The sequence below is a fragment of the Arachis ipaensis genome, chromosome B3, assembly GCF_059453495.1.
Source record: "Arachis ipaensis isolate K30076 ecotype BB chromosome B3, ASM5945349v1, whole genome shotgun sequence".
Classification (NCBI taxonomy): Eukaryota; Viridiplantae; Streptophyta; class Magnoliopsida; order Fabales; family Fabaceae; genus Arachis; species Arachis ipaensis.
Window position 1 is genome coordinate 140945637 of NC_142438.1, and position 11932 is coordinate 140957568.

General features: G+C 32.9%; 1 protein-coding gene and 1 pseudogene across 3 annotated transcripts; one reads left to right on the forward strand and one right to left on the reverse strand.

The window, feature by feature from the left end:
• The first annotated feature begins 148 nt into the window (after positions 1–148).
• On the forward strand, positions 149–1878 carry LOC110270418 (putative pentatricopeptide repeat-containing protein At3g23330 pseudogene; annotated as a pseudogene).
• Positions 1879–2396: 518 nt separating this feature from the next.
• On the reverse strand, positions 2397–6795 carry ATTPS6 (UDP-Glycosyltransferase / trehalose-phosphatase family protein). Of its 3 annotated transcripts, XM_021119761.2 has the most exons (5): positions 6320–6795; positions 4113–6217; positions 3748–4021; positions 3255–3557; positions 2397–2852 (listed from the first exon to the last, which is right to left on the reverse strand). In XM_021119761.2, the coding sequence occupies exons 2-4, from the start codon at positions 6113–6115 to the stop codon at positions 3270–3272; spliced, it is 2565 nt and encodes an 854-aa protein (XP_020975420.1). In that variant the 5' UTR covers positions 6116–6217; positions 6320–6795; the 3' UTR covers positions 2397–2852; positions 3255–3269. The 3 variants fall into 3 exon arrangements, with proteins under 3 accessions (XP_020975420.1, XP_088363651.1, XP_088363653.1); XM_088507525.1 differs by having other exon boundaries at positions 2397–3013; positions 4113–6744; XM_088507527.1 differs by lacking the exon at positions 2397–2852 and having other exon boundaries at positions 3037–3557.
• Positions 6796–11932: the final 5137 nt, after the last annotated feature.

Genomic DNA, 11932 nt, shown 5'->3' on the forward strand with positions numbered 1-11932 from the left:
CTAGCGTTAATAAATAAACAAGTGTCGTTTTCAGAATTTAATCGCAAAACAAAATAAAGCATATGTTCATTTATTTGATTTGCTACATAAATTGCCTAAGTTATCAGGCACCGTTTTGGGTCTCAAACGTAGTAAAAGTTATGACTTATGAGCATAGCAGTAGCAGAAGAAGGCGCAAAGTGACGAAAGCTGTGTTGTGAGTTAGAAAAAAGACGTCAAGCTGACGCAACAAGTATTTGGGTTGGACTTGCCTAAATGGCAGGCCCATTTAGATTCTACCTGTGGTGTTGTTGATGAATGTCGGAATGAGAGTTGCAGAGAGAAGTAAGAGGGATTGCAAACATGTCTTGGGTGGCTATGCAGGTAAGGTGCTTGATGGATTGCCTGACAGACGCGGAGGCATCGATAGTGTTAGCAAGGTTTTTGATAGAATGCCTGTCAGGGATGTTCTTTCTTGGAGCACTGTTATTGCCGGAAATGCTCAAAATGAAGCCCGATTCCTATACTTTGTCAAGCATTCTCCCTATCTTTGCATACCATGTTGATCTTATGAAAAGGAAAGGAGATTCATAATGCTAGCAGGAACGGTTTTGATGCGGAAGTCGTCATTGGAAACAGCTTAATTGATATGTACGCAAAATGTACTCGCCTGGAAGACTAGCTTCGTTCCTTCTACCTCTTGCCCAAGAAAGACACTATTTTGTGAAACACTATCATTGCAGGCTCTGTGCAAAATGGTAAATTTGATCAGGGGCGCATGATATTCCGTCAAATGTTGAAGGACAAAGTCAAACCTATGCATGATTCCTTCTCCAGTGTAATACAAGCTTTGTGCTCACTTGACTTCCCTCAGTTTGGGGAAACAGATCCATGGATATATAATTAGAATTGGACTTGATAACAAATTTATAGCGAGCGAGCTCTCTGATGACATGTATGCATAATGTGGCCACATCAAGATGGCTAGATGTATTTTCGACAAAATAGAGGCGAATAACATGGTATCATGGACTGCCATCATTATGGGATGCGCTATGCATGGCCATGCTCTTGACACTCTTTCCTTGTTTGAGCAGATGCTAATGGATGGAGTAGAGCCTGACTATGTAGCATTTATGGCTGTTCTAACAGCATGCAGTCGCGCAGGATTGGTAGATGAAGCTTGGAAGTATTTAAACAGTACGGAAAAAGAGTTTGGTATTACTCCTGGCATGGACCACTATGTTGCTGTGGCAGACTTGCTTGGCAGAGCTGGAAGATTGGAGGAAGCCTATGACTTCAGCAAGTGTGTGGTTGACATTGTTGGCTGCTTGTAGGCCTCATAAGAATGTTGAATTAGCTGAGAAGGTTCTTGACAAGATAATATTGGTTGATCCTGAAAACATAGGTGCCAATACTTCGATGTCAAACATCTATTTTTCTGCTCAAGGATGGAAAGATGCTTCAAAGTTGAGAATCTACATGAGGAAAAGGGGTTTGAAGAAGATTCCAGCATGCAGCTGAATTGAAGTTGGAAACAAAGTCCATACTTTTACTGCTGGAGATAAATCACATCCATATTATGACAAAATAAACTAAGGTTATGTGCTTGACAAGTGAGGCACTTCATGATGTTGATGAGGAACACAGACGTGACTTGTTACTCACCTACAGTGAGAGGCTAGCCATAGCATTTGGAATCATTAGCACTCTGGTACAACTATCCCCGTAATAAAGAATATTCGGGTTTGTGTGGACTGCCATGCAGCAATTAAGTTTATTGCAGCAATAGTTGGCAGAGAAATCATTTTCTGGGATAATAGCCGATTTCACCATTTTAAGAATGGATCTTGTTCATGTGGAGATTATTGGTAATATTAATGTAGCAACTATGATTGACAATCATGTGCATTGCGACCTTGCCAGCAATAAGGGAAGGGTAAGCTGCAGCACTGATAAACTGAGAGGTGGATTAAAATTCTAAGCAAGAGTTTGGCAAGCACACACTGAGATCAGGAATTGTTGATAACTTATCATTCATTATGTTCTTAAAAATTCGTTTTTCAGGAATTGCTGGATCAGCAAAACCACAATGGTGTTGTGGAATCTGTCAATTAATGTTATTTGAGGCTCTTCCCTTAGATCATTTTTCAGGTAATAACCCATATTGTTTTAACTTATGATTACAAATTCAAGTCCAATTACATCTATGTTAAGTTTTACCCTGATAACTCAGCCAAGTTTAACCTAACTTATGATCATCAGATATCACCCATTGCAATGTCAACCTTTTTTTTTTGTTCTTTAAAAACTATGCACCCCCCCCCCCCCTTCTCTTTTTTCCCTCTCTTTTCTCTCCTTCTGTTGTCTTCCTCAGGTTTACAACGAAATTTCCAGTCATTAAATCACAGATGCCGTTAGAAATCCTAAACAAAATACCAGAGAAAGTACACGCAATACTAGAGACTTCTTACAAAGAACCTTAATGAGGAAGTCCTTATTGGGAAAGATTCTTCTATACAAGAAAAGTTAAAAATTCTTCATCCACCATCTCTCTATCTTTATTCTATTTCTATTATTTTTAAATTCAAAAATCAAAAGTAAATATTTTCCTCCCTAAAACTATGAAAAGAAATCTCCATTGTTTGAGCATTTTGCGGTGTAGGAATGTGCATGCAATGAATAAAGAAAATAATACTAATTAAGGAGTCAAAGTCCTTTGACGATTGACCATTGCCTGAAGAAAACGAGTATAAGCATTTTCGTAGAGCTTTCATCTGCTGCCTTTTCTTTTGACTCGTCGCTTTCTTTCGTCCCCTTCCTTTGAGAAAACAAGAATTTCAAGCTTTGCCAATAGCCATTGACAATGAACCCTGGCATGTATCGTATTATGACAAATAAGGCAACTTATATGATACAAATATGAAAATAACATGCTTAATCTCAACCGTCGCAAGTCACAACACAAGCATCATATTGACATAGTCATCTTCCCTGTCAAAGTACTGATTTCAAGTATCAAGTATCATCTGCACTGAAGGGCAACAAAAAACAGAGTTCACAATGCAAAAACAAATTATATTTACAAGTTCTCCTGATAATAGAAACAAACACTTGAGAGGAGAATTCCTGCAGGATTCTCATTAACAAATGTAACAATATACACTGAATATTATCGCAACCAAGAAAAAGCAAAAAAGCTCAAAAGTATGGAGAGCACAACTGAGGCTAAATAGTGAGTGACAAAGGAAAGAAAGCAAGGGCAATCTCAATACCTTGCACTACCATGCCTAGAGTAACACTTTTTGCTCCGAAACAGAAGCCAAGCCATGCACCAATCTCACTATTTCAGCGGTATCATCAAGGTAGTACTTAGCCTTGCTTGGTTTTTTACCAACAGTACATGCAAATACTTCAGCCCTGGGTGTTGCCGAAGAACCAGCCATGGAAGTGGCGATTACTTCGAACATGTCTTCGTCCGACCGATCATCTCCTATACACAAAACAAAATCAGGTGACATTCCCTTCTCATGCATCATGGAAAGCAGCCGCTTCGCCACAAGCCCCTTGCTTACGCCCTGCACGTTTATACCATTAAATAGTCATTTCTCAAAGTTTGATACATATACATAAATTAATTCATTCAGGGAGACAAAATTGAAGTATGAACCATTACTGATACTGAATCTAACACCACCAATTCTATCAGTCTTAACCCGAAATTATTAGCTGATTGAAAAACAAATATAACTTGCAAATTATACACACCTGTGGTATAACCTCAACATTGTTCTGTCCGCTCTTGACTGTTACCGGTTCATTTGCAAGCACACTTTCCAGATGATCAAGAAGTTCCTTAGCCTGGCATGATCCGAAATCAGGATCTGCATCCTCATAGCACCAAACAAGTGCAGTTTCCTTATCTTCAATGGTGGATCCATCAGTTGTTTCTGTATAAAGCTTCATTACAGGTTCTGCAATTTGTTTCCAACTACAGTCTATAGCAGGCCCACAGGTTTCCCATTCTGCATCTCTTTTCAATCTAAAACCACAAACCATAAAAGCCAACATCAACCGCGAGAAAAATAACAAATCTTTAGAAATGTTATAACTTATAGGTCCAAAAATGTTACCTTAGAAAGTAACCATGCTCAGCAGCAATTACAAGACTCTCACAAGGAGAAAACCATTCTGCGAGCCTCTTTCGGCTTCTAGCACTGACGAGAAACACCATGTTGTCCTTATCCCTACACAAACTGTTAAGCATCTTAATGGAGTTACTTGTTGGGCTCTTATCAATGGATGCCTGAGGTATCAATGTACCATCATAATCAAGAAGTATCGCCCGAGTTGTCGTCCTCTTGTAAGCCGAAACTATGTGCTCCATTGAGAGCTTCCTGAAGTTTGGATCAAGTGCCACAACTCTAAAACTCAATCCAAAGCCAATCCCCCACCACCTTCGCCGTACGTGATCACCACAAGTCCTTTCCAAATCTTGCAAGAAGCTGCGCGCCCAGTAACCTACATCATGAGTACTAACATATCTATAATGCTTCTCATGCCGAAGCTGCTTCTCTGAATCAGCCATTTCAAGGGCACAGTCCATTGCATCTGCCACAGCATCAATGTTCCAAGGGTTCACTCTGATTGCGCCACTCAAAGATGGCGAACAACCAATGAACTCAGACACAACCAGCATGCTTTTCTTTGGAGAGGAAGCTACTCCCAAAACTTTGTCCAACCTATCATTCCCTTGACGACTGATTATGTATTCATACGGTATGAGATTCATTCCATCCCTCACTGCAGTTACCAAACAACACTCAGCAACAACATAGTATGCAACTCTCTCATAAAACCTCAGTGGCTCTTCAATAAGAATAACAGGATCATACCCTGGCTTCCCAAAGGTTTCGTTTATTCGTTTCGCAGTGGCCTTTGTCTCGGCCTGCACTTCCTTCACATCCTTCCCTCTTCCCCTTGCAGGGTTGGCTATCTGAACCAACACAACCTTTCCTTGCCACTCAGGGTGCTGAATCAGGAGCTGCTCCATTGCCAATAGCTTCAAACTTATTCCCTTAAAGATGTCCATGTCATCAACACCAAGTAACATTATCTTGCCTTCATCAGTAAACTGTGTGATGAGCTCAGAAACTTTCTCTTCAGTCTTGGACATGCTTAAAACTGATTGAAGCTGTCCCAAGTGAATCCCAACCGGAAGAATCTTGATACTAACAGTTCTACCATAATACTCAATCCCAATATAACCCCTTTTGGACTCATAGGTTAGACCAAGCATCCTACCACAACATGAGAGAAAATGCCTGGCATAGTCAAAGGTGTGGAATCCAATCAAATCTGAATTCAAAAGTGCTCTCAGGAGTTCTTCCCTAATAGGCAATGTCTTGTATATTTCCGATGAAGGAAATGGACTATGTAGGAAAAACCCAAGTTTGACTCTGTTGAATCTCTTCCTCAAGAAAGTTGGCAACACCATGAGATGATAATCATGTATCCAGACATAATCATCCTCAGGGTTAATAACTTCCATAATCCTATCTGCAAAGATTTTATTGACAGATACATAAGCCTGCCACAGTGACCTATTGAACCTGCCTCCAAGGTCTGGTGACAAAGGCAGCATGTAATGGAACAGTGGCCATAACTGTTGCTTGCAGAAGCCATGGTAGTACCTGGTAAAGAGATCAGGAGGGAGAAAAGTAGGGACACACTTGAAAGTCTCGAGAAGTATCTGAGAAACCTCATCTTGTTCATTTGGATGCACTTCTTCTTTGAGGCAACCAACATAGATAACCTCAGTGTCATCATCACCTAAGCCATCTTTGAGTTGAAGGAGAAGTGAATTGTCATCCCAAGTGAAGAGCCAGTTGCTGTTACCGTCTGGCTTTCTCTGAACCCTTATAGGAAGCTGATTAGCCACAATGATGATCCTGTCACGGTGGACAGAGGAAGAAGAAGGGTCAGAGCACACACTCTCAGCACGGTCATCATCAACATCGGATGATATCAAACCAGCCACAGTCATAATCCGAGGGATTCTCCTGTTCATGGTCCCAAATGATGGAGACTCACCCGATGCCAGCTCCAGTAGATTTGAATAAGATCTTGACACCATTTTCTTTTGTTTGTTCACAAATAAAGACACCACTTAGAAGAATGCTATGAACATGTTTCTAGCAACTGGATTACTGATCAAAGAAAAAGAAATGTTTGGAACCTGGCAGTGAATAGTGTGAGTGAGAAGAGGATTATGAAAGCAAAGAGATGGGAAACAGCTAAGAGAGGAAAACAGCAAGGAAACGAAACAATATTCACTTACTTGCTAGTTGCTACCCACCTACCTAGCTTAGCTACTCACTAACACAACACATACTCCTCCTCCACACTACTCTTTCTCTTTCTCTTTCTCAACTTCTCACAATTCTCAATTCTTTATCCATATTCATTCATAAAACCACAAAAATACTCTTATTCATCTACTCTACTATTCTAATACTCTAATCACTACACCATTTCCGTATTTTTTAAACACAATACGGACATTTATAAATACACTTTCAAATATTTATATTATACTATCTTTTTAACTAACACTTTATTTATTAAGACGTTCCACACATTTTTTTTATTTTCTTTGTATCTATATCTATAATTAAATACATTCTTAAAGTTGCATCCATACGAAATGTTCGATGTAGAGCGGTTTTTTTTGTTGTTCTCATGAAAAGAAGAAATAATAGAATTAATTTTTTAAAGAAAAAATCTAGTTTTCATGGTGATTGGACGACACGTGGCAAATCTTTTGGACAACACGCGTTTATCGTTGGACGGAAAGGACAAGAGGTACCAACAAGGCGGCATTATCAGGATTAGTATTAAATAATTAATATATAACCAATTGTCAATTGTCGCGGATAAGTTTTTTCTTTTTTTTTTTCCTTTGTCTTTTATTCATTTTTTAACTTTCTCAAATGTAGATAAACATGAGAGTGTTTGCTTGGGTGTGGTGGCTGTATACGAGAGATGGTGCTCCCTCAAGGGTTAAGTCCGTTATAACCGTTAGACAAGGTGCGACATCATGATCATCTTAGCATTGGACGGTTGGGGAGGAACGTGGTATATATATGAAAGCTCTGAGAGTGAGGTTAGCATCACATGATCACAGGAAAAGACAATACTCAACCAGTAAAGTGAACCAAGAAAGAGAGAACATGATGATCATCCTTCGTCGTTCATGCTAGGAGTGTATATGATAAAAGATTATGGATCCATTTTTGTTCGATTTAAAAATGACTTGAAATAAATCGGATTAAGTCACATTCATCTTATATAAAATGAAATATATATAAATTTTAGGACAATTTACTTAAATAAATAGAATAGAGAAAACGTTTACCTAAATGTGCAAAACTGGTTCTTATTACCTGCATGTGCAAAAAGCCATTTCTATGTAATCCGTGGCAAGCCACCACGGTTTCAAAACGTGCATAAATCGTGGCAGGTCCCAGTAGATTATGGCCAAAAGATATAGAGTGTAAACCGTGGTAGGTCACCACGGTTTACTAAGGAGAGATGGCGTGCATAAACCGTGGAGAGTCACCACGGTTTATGAAGAAACTTGTTTGCACATAAAACATTATGGGTCACCACGGTTTATGTGTGGTAAATAATGGCAAAAAAACCTTGTTAATTTTATGTCCAATAGAAAATGAATTTATTAGCACAATAAATTTATGAGCAGAATCTTAAATTATGTCTTATCAACAACAGCTTTTTATAATAGAAAGAGTACAATAGAAAAAAAAATCAGATAATACTAAGAAAATAATTTTTATAGTGCTTAAAAAATTGATGTCTATTTACTAAAAAATAAAAAATTAATATTTAATTTAAAATGATGAAATTTAATAAATTTAAAATATTTAAAATTTGTTATGTAAAATAAATTAGAAAAAAATTAGACTCCAATAATAAACACCATGAAATTTTTGGATTTTTTTCTATTATAAAATAAAAAAATATTTTTAAAAATAAATTACACTAACATTAATGTTTGGAATCTGTGTTTTTATTTTTTATTTTGAGTTTTTACGAAGTTTTCAAAATCTTAGGCGAACTTATAAAAACTACTCAAAAGTTGGTTTAAGCTTAAGGTGACCTCTCTCATTATATTCATCTTTATTTTTTCATTTATAAAATAAAGATTCATTACACTATAACATATTAATGAGTACAATAAAATAATTACTTGTTAATATTGGTATATTAATATTCATTAACATGCTTATTGATTAAATCTTTTATATAGATTTAATAAATTCACATATAAGTGTATATTGATACATTAGTATTTGTTAAATTTAAAATAAAAAATATTTATTATATTATAAGAATATTAATAAGTACTCTAAAAAATATTAATAAGTAATTATTTTATTATGTTCATTAATATTTTTTATAGTATAATAAATATTTAAATATAGTATAAAATGAAAAATAAGGATAAACATAATGAAAAAATAATTGATAATACATGTAAAAATTTTATAGTATATATTAGTCAATAATACATAAAGAGAACGAAAAAAATTTATTATAAATATTCAATAGAAATAGATGATTTTTTTTTTCTTTATAAAATGTACTATATAGTGTGTATTTATTAGGCTGCCTTTGTTTTCAACAACAAAATAGGATAAGACACTGAAAATAGGATAGGACAAGACACTGATGGACAGAGACACAAAATTTTGTGTTCTTGTAATTCTCTAGAACAAATTATGAAAATCTAATTTATTCTCATTTTTTTCATTAAAAAAATTTGAGATAAAAAATATAATAATAAAAAATATAATTATAAAAAATTAACAAGAATAATAAAAAAAAAAAATAAGTTGTATCTCTTGGACATAAAATTAACAAGGTTTTTTGGCCATTATTTACCACACATAAACCGTGGTGATCCACAAAGTTTTATGTGCAAACAAGTTTCTTCATAAACCGTGGTGACTCTCCACGATTTATGCATGCCATATCTCCTTAGTAAACCGTGGTGACCTATCACGGTTTACACTCTATATCTTTTGGCCATAATCCGTTGGAACCTGCCACGGTTTATGCACGTTTTGAAACCGTGGTAGGTTGCCACGGATTACATAAAAATGGCTTTTTGCACATGCAAGTAACAAGAACCAGTTTTGCACATTTGGGTAAACATTTTCTCTATTCTATTTATTTAAGTAACTTGCCCTAAATTTTATATATTAAATTAATAAAAATTTATTTTAAAAAATTAAATTTGATAAATATTATATTATGTTTATATTAAAATAAATTATTTTAAAATACAAATAATTTTATATAATATAAAAATATTAATTAAAATATAAAAATATAATATAATTTTATTATTTTAATTTTAAAATATCTTTTATTATTAAAAAATACATTCGGATCAAGTGGGATGACTCAAAACATATTTCAAATCAGATCGCAAAATATATTTTTAGTTCGGATCAATCTTAAACACTCCTAATTTATCTGTTTCTTAATGGCTTCGTATCCTAGGTTAAAAATAACCTTAGACCTTTTAATTTACTTTTACCAATTTATATGTATGATCATAAAAATTCCATTATTTTATTAATAATTATTTAAATAAATTAATAAAATAATATCAAAAAATTTGTCTTGCTGAAAAAAATAAGTTTAAAACATACAAATAATAAATAAATTTTTAAAATATCTAAAAATGTGATAAAACTAATTAAATATTAAATATATATTTTTAGAAAGAGATTTATAAATAAGATTCTAATGTAATGTTTTACAAAAAAAATAAATAAAAGAAGGTTATAGATCAAATTTTGGTTTAATTTTTTGTATTTATTTTTTAAATAATTATTTAAATATTTTTATAAAAATCGAATCAAATTAATAAACTATTTATTGAATGCAAAAGTTGTTTGTAGTTTATAAAAAAAATAATAGTTTTAATTATTATTTTTATCATATTTTTAATTCATTAGAAACTTTGTTTATTATTCTTATTTTTTGAGTCATTTTGTCAGCTATATAAATATTGGAATAATTTTTTTTTTTGTCTTAAGTAACCTAAAAAGGTATAAACAAATTTAAATTTAAATTATTACCGTCCTAACTGGTTAGTTTTCTGTCTTTTAATCTAATTTAGAAATTCGTCAATAGAAAGAGTCCTAATATTCCTACTCGTACCTGAACATGTACATTTTTTTATTTAAAATCTATATTAATTTGTTTACACAAAACAAACTGCAACCATAAATTTTTCGTTTTATTAATGTTTCTGTTATTTTCATATAATTTATGCTTCAGCAAGGTCTATATATATATATATATATATATATATATATATATATATCTCCCAACTCGACAGATTAAGAACTAATTTATCGCAGTACTGAATTCCATTTAAGAATTTACGATTGGCCAATTATTAAGTCATTATTAGTCTATTACCTATATTTATGTCATGTTTTTAATACCAAACAAGAATAAACTTTTATTTGTATTTTGTATCACGGTCCGATGATAATACTGTAATCTACATCAATTAATATAAAAGTAAAAATAAGAATAGCAACTTAAAAATATACTTTTTAATTTAGATATAAAAGGATGAATGATGTAGAATACAGTTATAGAGTGTATAAATATTTTACGCAATTATGATATCAAGAGTAAATTGGATCTTTTGATTTGTGTTTAAAATATTTAAAAAGATTGCATTACACAAATCGAATCGTCCGATTTGTATTTTAAACAATTAAAAAAATTTAATATTAAAATCGGACCATCTGATTTTTATTTTCAAAATAAAAAAAATTTTAAAAGTACAAATCAGATCTTCCGATTTTTTCTCCCACACAAATCGGACCATCCAATTTGTGTTCATAATTTTTTTAACAAAGAAATCGAACAATCCAATTTCTTCACTTTATGGTTAAAAAAAAATTATCTCACATTCATATCTATATCTAGCACTATCCACCTCCATACCCATATACAATACACACAAAATTTGCATATCCAATAAAATTAGCCAAAATAAATACCTACTTTAACCATTAATTTGTCAGTTAAAGTAAATGTTGCTCTAATAGTATTGGAATTATATATACTCCACAAATAGCAAGATATAAAAATAAGTGGTCGTTATAGTACTTAAAATATAGTATTTAACCTATTAAAAAATTAATAATTAATATTTAATTTAAAAATATAAAAATAAAATATTTTTAAATATTTAAAATTTATTATAAAAAAACAAATTACACAAGAATTAAGCACTAACTCATAATCAGAAACGGCCATAAAAATATTATTTATGACTTATTATAGTCATCTTTATCTGTATAGTAGTCTCATATGGGACTCTTGACTTTATAATCATATCATACAATCTTTATATTATACCTACTTTACCTAGTGTGTATTATTCTAGCTAGGCAAATTCCATCACAATATCGATAAACCTTATCCAAGTGCATATAAAGTTAGTATACAATAAATTAATAATAAGTGTTTGTCTCCTGTATTGGTTATTAACCTAACTTATTAAACATCAAAATGTTGCAAAGAATGCGTTAAGATAAATATGAAATTACTTACAAAATAGGGTTGAAACTTTCATTCTACGTCACTATGCGTGCTTAGTTTTTAATGAGATAAGATAATATGCGATTACTTTTTTGGTTTAGGGGCCTAGTATATCCCATCAGATATGTATGAGTATAAATTATTTGTTGACTATTCTTTCTTTTTCGTTAAGGATGTACGGCTTTATGTTAGTTTTCTATTTTCTTTTTCTTTTTTCGGATTAGTATTTTCGGATTAGTATATGAATAACCGACTAATCTATTTGTCTTCTTGACCCAACCTAAAAAATTCGAGG